The 14351-nt window shown below is 41.8% G+C and overlaps 1 protein-coding gene across 1 annotated transcript in view; it reads right to left on the bottom strand.

Moving 5' to 3' along the window:
* Sh3gl2 (SH3 domain containing GRB2 like 2, endophilin A1) overlaps positions 1 to 14351 on the bottom strand; it is a 184016-nt gene that overhangs the window by 6311 nt on the left and 163354 nt on the right. The window contains exons 4-7 of the mRNA XM_021199973.2: positions 6665 to 6808; positions 5594 to 5727; positions 3666 to 3824; positions 1542 to 1645 (exon numbers count right to left, since the gene is read on the bottom strand). Of these exons, the coding sequence (XP_021055632.1) occupies positions 1542 to 1645; positions 3666 to 3824; positions 5594 to 5727; positions 6665 to 6808 (541 nt within the window). The remainder of the gene's footprint in view (positions 1 to 1541; positions 1646 to 3665; positions 3825 to 5593; positions 5728 to 6664; positions 6809 to 14351) is intronic.

Raw genomic sequence — 14351 nt, 5'->3', positions numbered from 1 at the left:
TCACAGAGAATTAAACTGCCAGGGTGGGGAGGGGGGCTCACTCAGAGGAGAAGAGGAGGGGTATACCAGAAGAATTGTGGGAGTGTGTGTCCTGGAAGGGGAATACTGAGTGGGATGTGAAGTGAATAAATAAAATAAAATAAAATAAAATAAAATAAAATAAAATAAAATAGCATGTTTGAGATGAAAAAGAGAGCGAACATATTCCCTTCATCTTCAACAAAAGTGAGAGTACATAGTGTGGTTGTGGTGTTCTGATACATTTGTTTTAAGGCTTTCTATTAGAGAAGCTTCAGTGTTAAATGCACTTCTGTAAGGGTGAATTGAAGGTTTATACCAAAAAAGCACAAATCAAAGAAGGATCTAAGGTGATGGGAAGGCCAGCTAGTCCAAAACAACGCAGCATATGACTTATGACTGAAGGTCTCACTGGACACTCAGCCACTAATCACCCAGGAGACAGTACTCTGGACAGGGTCTTACAGGTAAAGGCTGCTACATAATTCTTTGATATATTTATTTAGCAAAATTTCCTCCTTTATATAGCTAAATGAAGCAAGAATAACAAGATCCCTGGTTAATGATGATGTCACCTGGCTAAATAAAGTATAATTAATAAGGCCCCTGCCGTAAGATGGTTCACTTTATAATATTATAATATTCCTTTGATATTATAATGATGTAAAAGGGATTCCTATGCAATAGAAATTGTGCCCCAAATTCTGATATTTTCTTAGGGTTGCAACATGTAGTATAATGGATGTTTATAGGTTCAGGCACCATAAATCCTACCCAGCCATGTCACAGCATAGCCCACCGACAGTCTACATGGCACTTAATGCTAAGCTATGTTGTTCTGTAGATGAGAGGTATTACACCATTTTCCTTTAGGAGGAATCTGATGTTGGTCAAGGCACATCTGTCTTATAGTGCACATATTCATTCAAGCTATACTTCACAACCCCAAAGAGCTCTTTTCCAGTAGACAACTACTACAGCTCACTGTGAGGCAGATTTAAGGAGGTTGAAGAGGAAGATGAAAGCAGTCCTCTCAAGGTAGACCGGTGTATTATCATTAAAGAAAAACAAGAATGGAAAGACACAGGCTTCTAAATAGCTTGTGCCTGACCATGTGACCTGCCTCACCACTGTGTGAGCCCCTCGATTGTTACTTTACCTCACAGTACTGTTCATTTGTTAGGTCCACAGGGCACTTTCAAAGCGAGCATATGCATGGTTGCTATACAGGATGTTGCTAAGCAAATGACAGCCACCGTCATCAACAGAATTCTGGTGTACCATCTATGGTAGCAAATATACAATTCGTATACCAACATCTCATAAACACAGGGTTAGATCCAGAAGAAAGTAAGACAAGGCAGGAAGGGTGCAAAGTAAAATCAAGCAGTCATTCCACAAGGTGCCCGTGTCGGGTCAGCAGGTGCGTTGGCAAACATTTGTCTCCAAGTGTATTCTTTTATTTCAGTTTCTTGGCACATCCTTTTTTCAGCAGGTAAGAATGCTGGGGAAGTGTAACTTACCTTTCTTCCAGCCTGACAGTGACCTGCTGCAGGATCTGCACCGCCTGCTTGTGGTACTCCAGCTGAGCCTGAACAAGTGCGGAGAGCTGGCTCACCTGTTCTATCTGGAAGGATGGAGAGAGAGAGCACTCTTCAGTTAGCAGATTACTGTCCCGAAACAGTAACCGTCCAACGACTGTGCAGCCTGTCATGAAAACACACATTGCTCTACGGGTTCTGGGTTGATTAAGTATCTGAGAGCATCCTTAGGCTCAGAAATACATGTCGTACCATAAGGTCAGGCCTTGAGAAGGTCTCATTGTTTTCATTAAGCTTAACTATAAGCCTTCTGGTTACGATGTGGCTTCTTTCATTGAAGTCCCTTGGGAGAAAGATTCTATGACCACAGGACCCTTTGCTTCCTGTCTGCAGCAGCCAACATGTAATCTAAGCATCATTTTACATGCGAATAACCGATGGCAATTAAAAAAAAAAAAAAAGAGGAAAATTGATTTCTCACTTCAGTTACCACAGTGTAGAATAAAGCTTTTGACCTCTTAGCCTGATCCAGGTGGGATTTAAAGTTAATTATCTAATATTCTAAGCAACCTTCTTTTTGGGCATTGTGTGCTATGATCTAACTGAGTTGTAGCCTCTAAGGCAAGAATGGTAAATGAACGCTGTCCTGTGAGTTTGAGGATGTGGGAGGGGGGCCCAGAGTACAAGGACACACACTGCTTCAGAGTTCCTATAGTATTTCACTGAGTGGTTAGGAGGACAAAGTTGTCTGTAGAGAAACCTGCACTGTCTCTGGATGAGGAGGGCTCTACATGTTCAACATGCCTTCCCTGCCACTCAGGATGTAAGCCGATTAAGTAATGGCTAATTTTGGGATGACAACACGGCTACTTTAAAAGATACTCAAAAAGCTAGCAAAGCATGATCCCTGGGTATGTCTGTGGAGTTGCTTCCAGACTAGATTTGCGTTTGAATCAGAAAGAACTGAGCAAGGATGATCTTGGCATATCTAAAATGGTACATGCTGCCCAGTCCACTGAGGATCCAAATAAAGCAAATGACAAAAGAGAGATTCACTCCCCTCTCTCAGGGATAGTCATTTACCTCCTCTTGCATTTGGACACCACAGCTGCCAGCTCTCCATCCTTGAGACTTGTGGTTCTCTGCCATTTCTGGGTTCTCTAGCCTCTGGTCACAGAATCAATTAGCTCATGCCCACCATTCATTCTCAGGCCTTTAGAATCAGTCTGAACCATGTTTCCAGCCTCACTGGCTCCCCATCTATCTGGAGGTATATGCGGAGCTTCTGAGCCTCAGTCATCCTCCTCATGAGTAATTTCCCTTTTCTCCCTTGATCTCCAGCTATGCACCCTGCATCCACACCACCTGTACCTATAACCCTATGGTTTCGTTTCTCTGGAGATTCCTCCAGTGATGAGTATATAAAGCCCTACAAACATCCCAGATGAACTCTGGGGTTAGAAGGTGGAGATGGTCCAGGACAGGAAATCCAGCTATTCAAATCTCTACATGTGTGAAATATGGAAGAAAGGACTGTTCATGTGGCTTTACAGCTGAACGAACGCTACAGCAGTTAATGTCCAAAGCCATAAGTGATAATTTAGAATTCTGGTGATGCAGGGGCAACTTCTAAACCATGTCAGCCATGCCCCGAATATAGTGTCTCTGCTAAATCATCAATTCTAATTTATGTATTTTTTCTATGAAAATTTCAAATTCATTTCTATGTATCGACAGCTTTATAACTTTGGACACATAATTCTGAATGTACTTTATTGTCATTCTTACCTGCTGGTCATATGCTCTATATTAAAACAGTAGTTTGTAATATGCTGGATTTATATGTAGGTTATGACAGGCATTCTCTATCTCTGCACTTACTGGCAATACTTTAAAATTCATTATTAAAAGTTCTGGTTCAATCAAACTATTAGGATAAAGAAATGACTTCCATTTCCATGTTGTCTGTAGGACAAATCACTCAGAGAAGTGGCCCCTGTGTGTTCTTATCACACAGAGGAACCAGATGGTAGCATGTCACATGATATGTCTTTCAACACACCCGTGCTATGCCTCGATGGTAAAATTAAATGAAAAGCAGCTTACATCCATCTCCAAGAGGTTGAACATGCTCGACTCGGCGATTTCTTTAGACTCATCGAATTTCTCCAGAGCTTGGCGGAGTTCTTCATCTGGAATCTTGCCTTGTCGCTTCTTCTTATAATCAAAGTCTAAGCGGCGGCCTTCCAGCTTTTTCAGGTGATGCTGAAAGAGCCAAGGGCCAGAACATGCTTCCAAAGGACATATTACAGAAAAGACCTTATTGTTACCTCATTTTTCTTACATTCCTAGTAGCTTCCAAAATGCGACTGGCTGTGTTTGAAATTGCATGTCACCAGAGAGATGAAGACGTGTGTACCAGCAACGCAGATGTTTCTAGTGGCTAACTGTAGAGGGACACCTTTACAAATAATTCAGAATGAGAAACAATTCATTGAAAGACCAATGTCCTTCTGCTAAGCATTCCCAGGCCAAAGCAAAGTTGAACTATACCTCTTCTCCAAAGGACAAGAAGAGAATGTGGATAGGCATCACCCACACCTTCCACCTCAAGAAAATGCTACACACAAGAGCCTGCCAGTCATTTTCCTCAGGAGAAACGGGAAAGCCCCCTTTTCTGAGGTAAAGGGAGAAAAAAATGAAATTCCTTTTTGACTAAACAAGTTTACCAGAGTCACCCAGTATGTCTGGTAAGAATATAGGTCCCTGATCACCTGAGTCAGAATTACTAGGCTGAGCCTAGCAATCTACATCTCAACACCCGCCCCATTTGACAGAGGTAGCTCTTAGGGGACAGATGAGTTCAACTCTCCAAGGACAGATGACACAACTCAATCACAAATCCAAACTGCAAGGGACCTTGGAGGACCTTCTATTATCATCACCTCCCAACACACACACACACACACGCACACACACACACACACACACACACACACACACACCCCTGTAGCTTTAATCCCTCACTTCAATATCTCCATATGGTAAGGTTCATAACCTCTCTAAAGACGAGGATAAGGAGTTTTGCTCTGTTTTGTTTTCCTGAAGATCAATAGTAGTTTCCTTTCTTAATAGCTGTAGCATTCTACAACTAACTGGTGGGAGAAAAGAGTGGTTTTCCTCTGTTCCTTAATGTGTATGGACGAGGGAGGAAGAAGAGAAGATAGAAACAGAGTCGGGGTGGTAGAGAACTGGCAAGATAAAGGATGGGTTTTGTTCTACACCCTGCCCCTCTCACTGCATCTCCCACCTCCATCTAACACTCTAATCCCAACTAAATGTGCTTTCTTTTGGCAAGGGGGTACTGTAGAAGCATTTGAACTCATGGCCACTCAGAGGCAATGCCAGCTGAATTCATAAGAGATAGCTCATATCTCTTATGATAGTTGAATTCATAAGAGATAGCTGTATGTTTCACAAAGCGTGGTTATTCCTTCTAAATCCCAACAACAGTAGGGAAAATATAAAAATGTAAGGGTAATGTAGTAGCTACTTATTTAAACTAATAAAAGTACAGCTAATATTTGAGGATCCCACCAGTCTCATCCATCATTAACAGAGTTTAAAGTCCCAGATAAAGGACATCCCTTTGGCTGGGTGGCAGTGATGCAAGCCCTTAATCCCAGCACTAGGGAGGCAGAAGCAGGTGGATTTCTGTGAGTGTGAGGCCAGCATAATCTATAGAGCAAATTCTAGGACAACCAGGGCTACATTAAAAAAAAAATTATTAAGGGACTTTTTTTTTTTTTTGAGAAAAAAATTGGTGTGAGGATTGTTTAACAAGGAAGTTGAACACAGAGGAACCAATGCCCTGTTCCGGAGCAGCAGAGCTGCACCTGTGATGCTGGTCCCCAGTTCCTTTCGTCTTATGGGTGGGGCTGTAGGAAATTCATGTGCCCTGTCCTGTGTATCCCAGGGAGGCTGTTTGGGAAAATGAGAATCTGTGTGTGTATGAGAAGACGGCTTGCACAGACCTGAATCTCTCTCAGGTCCTTGTCATGAAGATTCTGAAGGGGGTCGATGAAGTTCTGCTTCACCTCCATGTCCAAAGAGTCCTTGACCTCTGAGAGCTCCCTCATGGCTTCTCCCACCTCACCCAGAGCAGGACCTGAGAGGGGAAAACGAAGATCTCATACCCTGAAGATTAAAGACAAGCACACTTTGCAACAACAGCCTTCAAGATGGCAGTGTAGGGATTGCCTGTGTCCTACAACGGCAGCAGAGTCTAAGAAAACCCATAGTGCTCTCAAGACAAAAGAAGCTATTCTATTTACCACAGGCCATTCTGAAAGCAGGCTCCATGGATCCTTTATAAGGAGGAGTATCCCTCCTTACCAGGAACGGGACATTTTACTCTGAACACTATTTTGCAAGGCTCTCTGTTCACTGTGACAGGCACTAGCTCTCATTAATATGAAATCAGTTGCAGCTCAATGCTTTTAGCAGAAGCAGATACTAAGAACTGAGAAGAGGGGACTAGAGAGGTCCCATATCAATAGGGGGTGAAGGCAGAAGGTGCTTAGGGTCCTGAGAGCCAAGGGAGAGAGGAGATGAAATAAATTCTATTTTGCCTGGGGCAACAGAATCAGGGATCCCAAACAAATGAGCAGTGGGTTAATCTGAGAGAGCCTAGTGCCAGGGGTTACTGCGAGAGCCCAGTAGGAAACCACACTGATTGTGACTGCTCGCTCTGCCTTAATATGCAGCTCCTGCCAGATACACCCAGGAAAATGCCAAGACATCTGGGCATGTCTGCCAAAACTGTTGTCAAGGCTAGGTAGGGTCCCATTAGAGGAAAAGGACAGAAGGCCGTGTAGACAAATCCCTTTAAACACTGACAGTCCTAAAATCACATTTTATCCCCCATGTATAACATCTATAATTGAGAATTAAAATATAATTAAAATATAAGACAGCTGACTGATGATCTCTAGAGTTGGTTGTGGGTGGTGGTGGTGTTTGTTGTTTTGCTGTTGTTTTGTTTTGTTTTTGTAACCAGCACAGTAACCTCCATGGAGAAATGCAGTCTGACCAAGGCTATTTACCAAAGTTGCAATCGTCGCCCAGCTCCCTGCCGAACTTGAGCATGGCCTCTGCCAGCAGGGCTTCCGCCTGAGGGTAGCCTGGCCCCTTCTCTTGGCCGCGGATTTTCGACATGGTGTTGATCATACTGAGCTTAGCCCTGGAAGCTGGAGACAAGGGGAGAACAGCCTTTAGGAGATAGCATCACTATACATCGTGAGAACTGGGCTGGCTGCAGAACCAAGCGCCAATCAGCCCACACATCTTCTCAGCTCCTAAAGCTGCACCTTCACTGGGCCAACAGTCCTGGATACAATATGTGGGCAACTGAATATGCATCAACTGTAAACTTTCCCTTCAACTCCAAGTAGAATTAAACGGTGAGGCCAAATACAGGTCTTGGCGGGGCAGTAGTGTGGCACCTGAAATATGGTGGAGACTCTGGGGGCTTGGCTGGCTGTACACAGCGTCCTGGAAATACCTGACTATATTCTCATCTTCAAGTTTTATTCCTGTTTCATATCTCAACTCTAGGAGTCTGTGGATTAAACTAAGGAACGTTGGTGAACTCATGGGGCCTGGGCCTTGTTTCCTTCACAACATGTGTAAAATAAACTATTCTCAAAGTCACCTCTCAACTAAGAATAAAATACTCTATTTGTTAAAATATCTAATTACATCTCTTAAGCGTCTCAACTGAAGATTGAGTTTGTTTCTCAAAGACTGCATCTCGAGTCCTCTTCTCATTTTTTTTTTTTTTTTTTTCCGGGAGGTGCCTAAAGAGACATCCCTACCCACTATAATGGACGAAGTCATTTTAGTAACACATTACTGAAGACTATGATCTGACGGATGCTAGGTGTCCCCGATTCATTATCAGAGTTGACAGCCCACAATGCCAGCTGCACGAAAACCCTTGAGGATATCTCTGCTGAAAGTAAAACATACCTTCTAGCATGTGGCGACTAGTATTTGATCTTAAACATACGGCTTAAATAGGCTTTTATTTAAATTTTGGGGCCTCCGAGGTATAGAGTGGAAATGAGAGAAATTATCCCCATTCACAAAGTTTATAATGAGCTGAAGGCAGAGTCTGTCCTAAGAGCAATTAGATTGAAGTGTTTATTATATTCAATGCCAGGACAGGAGACTCCAGTGAGTCACAGAAACAAGGCCTATAGGTTGGAGCACTGTAAGGGAAAATGTCCACAGGAAAGCATTATTGAGCTTTGAACCATGTCACGCACAAAGCTGGTGGTGACCGCAACAAAGACAAAATTTACCTTTTATTCACTTCAAGCTTTTGTAGAAAAAAAAAAAAAAACATCATACGTGTTAGATTTGAGGAAGTGCTTCATAATTACCTATTCACTAGAGTCGCCCTGCACAGTCTTTCCTCCAGACAGCCATGGCTGAGATCCAGGAGAGAGCTCCTGCCACCCAGTGCCCACACAGAGTAAGGAGTCAGTTAAATAGTTACAACTGGCAAGTACTATGTCTATGCTAGCACCAGACACTAGACAGTCGGACATAGAAGAGCAGAAGCAACATCATACATAAAAAGGAATCAAGCGGGTACCAGAAAATGGGAACAGGATGAAGAGAAGGAAAGAAGAGATGTGGGCCGCAGAGAACCACAGTTACAGCAGCCTCACTCACAGCTCTCCAATCCTGCCTTGCTCGTGATGAATGCCTTTGACAAATACTGGTTATTGGTTTATGACTATGGTTTGGTTTTATTAAGATCTGATTTTCATAAGTGATGTTAAACAACCTGATATCTTGTGGGTGATTTTCAAATCCTTTCTGAATATTGTTAAATTATATGGACCGTTATTATTTTATTCATTACTTAAGAACCTATTGATACATTCCACATCTTTAGAAAAGGGAAGAAAGCCATAAGATTTTATTTCTTCAAATAATGTAAAAACGTCTATATCTACAGGTTTGAAGAAATTCTCTTCTATATTCACTTGTGAACTCACTACATTTTTAAAAATCTTGGATTGATAAAATGCCTGTGTCCTTGAAAAACATCATTGATTGCTTAATTTCTTATCTTCAAATGGTCGCATGATTGTTTTAAAATTATTTTCCAAAATAGTTATGTAAAAAACTGACGATGAGCCCAGGAAACACAGATAGGAAACATTCAAAGTCCTACAACGCTAACTTTGCTTAGTTACTGCCCCAAATTATATATGAGTCAGGAATCCTAAACTCTTACTACCTGAACATCCTAGATCTCCCACCATCCTCCTCTGGGCTTAGTGAATAAAGAGATCTCTAACATCATTCTCTCCCCCGAGCTATGAAAGCAAACATGCTACAGTGGTCTGTGTGTCTCTCAGCAAAGGGCAGCATAAGGCAGTGTGTCTAGTAAGTGTGAACACAATGGCAGCAGCCACAACACAATGGGCAGCCCTCTGGCAATGGTTTGGCCAAAAAAGATTGCTCACATGCTCATGTGAAGGAGAGCTTTCTAAGGTGTACCAGAGAATGAACACAGAGCCTTGATTCTCTAGATGGAAGAAAAGAGGGCGAAGAAATCCAGTAGATTTCTTTTAAGACAACAATAGCTGATCATGCTGAAGGTAAGATTCCATAACAGTCAACACATGTTCTCATGAGTTGGCGTGCTTTGAATATGGGTTGTGCCCACCAAATGTTAAGGGTTTGGTCCCTTGTATGGTACTATTACATTCACTCAGTCCCCTTATGTGACTTGATGTGGCCATTCATCCCAATACACAGTCCTACCACGGCATGTTACCATCCTCTTCTCTCTTTATAGGTCAATTGAATGGAGCATGTGTTCATGGACACTGACCTAAACAAATGTCTCTTTGCTTTACAGGTGGCCAGTGTCTAGTATATCATTATAATCCTGCAAAGATGGCTAATATATGATCCCATATTCTCCATTTTGACCAAAGAGCCTGACAACCAAATTTGTAGCTTCTGATTGGTGCATGCACATGTGTGTGCACACGTGTGTGTGTGTGTGTGTGTGTGTGTGTGTGTAGTGTGTGTGTGTGTGTGTGTGTGCGCGCGTGCGCGTGCATAAGTGTTTATATATGTGGGTTGAGGAGGTGGATTATTCTCTGGATAAAACAGAAAGTAAGATAACTAGAGAAGTATCTAACCATACTAGATGCATCTGACGCTTCAACCAAAGGCTGCCCACCTTAGGGGAGGGTCACTGGCGGTGATCTAACCTGTCATCTATACCCACAGAGCCTTTCTTTCTGTACAGACCTAGAAAAGATGGCCACTATCACAAGATTCCAGATAAAGACCTCTAAAGGAACACTAGAACCCAACAACAGTATGACAATAACAAAACCAAGCCAAAGGAATCACAAGAAACAAAATTCAGGGAGTGCAACATACATTATCATTAATACCTTTGGGTGTCTAACATATTTTATCCACAAAATATAGAGAAAGGAACTATAAGAAATATTCTAATCTGAACTTAAATACAACATAAACTAAAAAAAAATAACCAAACCATAGAAACTCATATCTCACAAGAAGAAAAATAAAAATTAAAAAAATTAACAAAAAGATAGGAAAAATTACAGAATCATTATTAGTATAGGACAAAAAAAAAACAGCTAAATAAGCTGAATATTGAAGAATTGGAAGAGGGAAATTGCTTTCTAAGTTCAAGAGAATTTCCCAGAGCAAACAGTTGTATCTGCAGAATAAAAAAGTTCCCTGAAAACCAAGCCCAAGGCCTGAGTCCCACAAAAGGATGCCCAGAGGGAACAGTAGGACCCTGACTTCAGACAGAAAAAATGTGTTACTCATCATGTGAGAAAAGAGACATTGTGTAGAAAAAATTGGAGCAATTAATTGAAATTTATTACAAAAACATAACCTATAAAGGTCCTTTGAGTTACCAATGCAATACAAAGGTCCAACAGTGACGGTTTCAAGTGACACCACTCAAGTTGCAATTCTTTGCTCTTCATATGCCAATTAAAGAGGCTTTCCACTATAGGAAGCAAGAAAGGGGACGGCGAAGACATCGAGATAGAATGCAATGCAAGGAAACAAACAAAGAAGATGTGACAGCAAAGAGGTCTCATGGAAGCCCTGTGTCCTGGGCAACAAGAACCATGACAGGGGACCCAGGCAGCACAGGCTAATTAATGCTCAAGTGGGCTCTGCTAGTCATGGTCTCTGTGGGATTGAATGAATGACATGGGGTAGATAAAGCAGGAAAATCATAGGGACAGACAGGATACAGGGAGGGTAGGTGAGGAAGAGATAGGGTTCATATCCTGAAATGAATGTCAGCTAACAGCTGGAAAAGGGAGCATGCGCAGTGCAGGATTGCCAGTTCAGGATGTCAAGTCTTTAAAATGTTGCTTTTCAGGAACAGGAACGGAGGAAGGGATTTCAACCCTAGGGCAACCGGAGTTTTTATATAGCACTTTCTGTGTAATTTTACATAACATGTCCATAAATGACTCCCTTTATGAAAAACAAACAAACAAACGAATGAATTAAAAACACTTCCCAGTTTCCCCCCTTAGGAGAAGAGTTTTGCAGTGATTTAGAGGGTGTGGTGGATCAACACTGATCTGACAGGCTAGCCAGGCCTAACCTTAAGGGACTCCCAACAGAGAAGTATGACTGAAACCCTGTTCACTAGCTTAAAAGGCAATTGGCCAGAGAACAGTTAGTAAGGATTGATATGTAAAAACCGGATCAGAAAACAACATCAAAAGAAAAGACTTAATGGCTCTATGTGAGATGATTATCTGCAAAGACATTTACTGAGTGAACACCAAGAGCAGAACAGAAAATCAGGATGACCACAAATGGCTGTGACAACCCTGAAGAGGGCTTCTGCTGCTCTGCACACAGCACAGGGAACAGCCGCTTTTCTATCTCAAGATCTTTCTACCTTTTAAAGATACAAATGGGGGCAGCTGGGTCTGGATTGTTACCAACTCCCAGGGTAACAGCCTCCCCGCAGAGCTTTCTAATTCTGGGCGCAGCTGAAGGGAAACCCAGGCTCTGCCCTGAGCAATGTGGCAGCTAGACTGGCTCAGCCTGCAATTCTGGAATCAAAAGCAGTGTCCCTGTGAGTCACTGCTCAGCTACCCGAAAGCTGCCTGCCTACAGAGGCAGCAACTAGCCTGCAATAGTTAAGTCATACTTCTATACTCTAAAACTTAATTTTTTTTTTAAATTTCTTTTGCTTTCGTCATGCAAACAAGCAAACAGGAAATCAAATTATTATCAGGTCTTGCCTTCTTTCATAGGAAGTAGTATATTAGCTTTGAGCTCTTGCAGATGTAGGGAAAAGGTCAGGCTATACATCTTAAGGCTGTGTTTCCATGAAGATGATCTTATTCAGAAGCACCATTTCTGAGTCATGCCATGGAAATCAGCATAATGACCAAAACTGGGCAATCTTTTTGAATTAAGAAACGATATTGAAGAAAGTTCCAACACTAAATTATGAGTCCTAGAACAGAACCAAAAGCACAAACAAACTTAAAGCAGTAGCTCAATAGTCTAGACGCTCAAGACAGTGCTTCTCAACGTGTGGGTCACGGCCCCTCTAGCAAAGCTCTATCCCCCAAACTATGTACATTATTACTTATAACAGTAGCAAAATTACAGTTGTGAAGTAGCAACAAAACCTATTTTGTGATTGGGGGTCACAACTACATGAGGAGCTAACTGTACTAAAGGGCCACAGCATTAGCAAGGGTGAGAACCACAGCTCAGGAGGCTGGATGGAGCCTGTGGGCTGAGTGAGTTGGTGACCAGCGGACTACAAGAGAACTAGGGAGCCTGGGCACAGAGCAACATCTACCTCTCTAGGTCACATTGAAAAGAACTATGTTTTCCCTATACCGTAAAGTTTGGAATTTTACTATTGGATTGGTTATTTACCAAGAATAAAATACTTGAAAGGTTTCCCCTGCAATGATAGATCAGACAAGGATTGCTTAAGCGCCTGCTCTGTGAGGGCAACCGTGCTCAAGAAGCTGGTCATGTCACAGTCACAGGCAGACACAGCCTCACTCACTGACATGAGGCAGCAAGTAGGCCACACCGTCCCTGCATTTACACACATAGAAGAGAACACTTACCCCTGAAACAGCAAGGCTGGGAGACTCATCAAGCAAATGGTACCTAGGCTGAGTTTCTGGAAAATGAACTTAGATGCAGAGTTAGACGGTCCATTCTGAGGATCTGCAGCCACGAAACAGACACACCCTGGGCACTCAGAGTGGACAAGCAGAACTCTCATGTATTGCTCTGTGGGTAGGATGAATTTGGATACTAATAGGCAACATTTATTACGTCTGAACACTGGTGTTCTATGACTCCACCTCTTCACATATTTCCACCAGACATGTGTCTATGGCCAACACAGATGTACACAGAGGTACTAGTTAGTTTTGCTGAAGAGCCACGCAAAAAATATCAATTCAGCAGTTGCTCAAAATATTTAAACTGGAACTACTGTACAACCCAGCTGTGCCACTCCTGTGCATACACCCAAAGAACTCCACGGCATACTTGAGAAATGCATGCGTCCCATGCCTTTTGCTGCTCTATTCACTATAGATAAGAATTGGAGACATTCCAATTGTTTGTTGACAGATGAGTGAATAATGAAAACCTAGTGCATACCAGCATAAAGCAGAATACTACTTAGCTCTATAGAAAAATTAAATCACAAAACTTTGGGGAAAATGTATATACCAAGAACATATAATAAAAATTGAGGTCACTCAATCTCACAGGAAAAAAATAAGCATGCTGTCCCTCATATGTGAGTCTAAGCCTAAAACATATACATCTATATAACTAAAGGCATGTATGTGTGGGTATCATAGAAGGTTTAGAAAGAAGATCAAGAAAGAGGAATTAAGAAAAGACAAAATGCCTACAAGTGAATTCACATACACAATGTACTCTGCCTAGACCTTCTGAACATTCCCACAATGAACAACACATTTTGAATGCAAAAGTGGGCAGTGTCCACCAGTGACTGATCCCTAGAGGGACATTCAATTTTAAATTGTTCTTCATTGATTATTCCCATAGGATATAGGATGCTACTAAATTTAATGCATTTTAGTCTTATAAAATGACTATTTGTTTATAGAATATGAAGATTATTAGAAATATGTTTAAAATACCATAATTTGATTTGATACCATGGAATAAAGAAGTATTGTCCTTGAATCTCAAAGAGCTGCATGCCAGGAATAAACACACTTTTAAAAATAATATAATAACAAGACATATAAAAGTTATAACCAGGCTTCTATTTGTTTACAAGACCAATTGCCTCCCATCTACTGTGATAGAAAGTATAAATGTATTGACAAGGTATCCACCACAGAAAAGACAAAGAATCCCTGCCCTTGTCTCATGTTTATGAACATAAGAGGCACTCTGGCACAGAGCAGATAGCCACATCATTTCCTGAGCCATCTTCATGTGCTAATTGTTAGGAGGAACAGGATAAACTTAGCCATCTAGTTGGGGAGGAGGAGGAAGAAGGAAGAGGGAAAAAGGAAGAAGAAGGAGGAAAGAGGAGGGAGGAGGAGGAGAAGGAGAATGAGGAGGAGGAGGAGGAGGAGGAGGAGGAGAGGGAGAGAGAGAGAAAGGAAGAGAAAGAGAAAGAGAGAGAGATTATTGAGAATTACCTTTTCTTTAAAT

This window comes from Mus pahari, chromosome 6, assembly GCF_900095145.1.
Source record: "Mus pahari chromosome 6, PAHARI_EIJ_v1.1, whole genome shotgun sequence".
NCBI lineage: Eukaryota > Metazoa > Chordata > Mammalia > Rodentia > Muridae > Mus > Mus pahari.
This window is presented reverse-complemented; position numbering and strand designations above follow the sequence as displayed.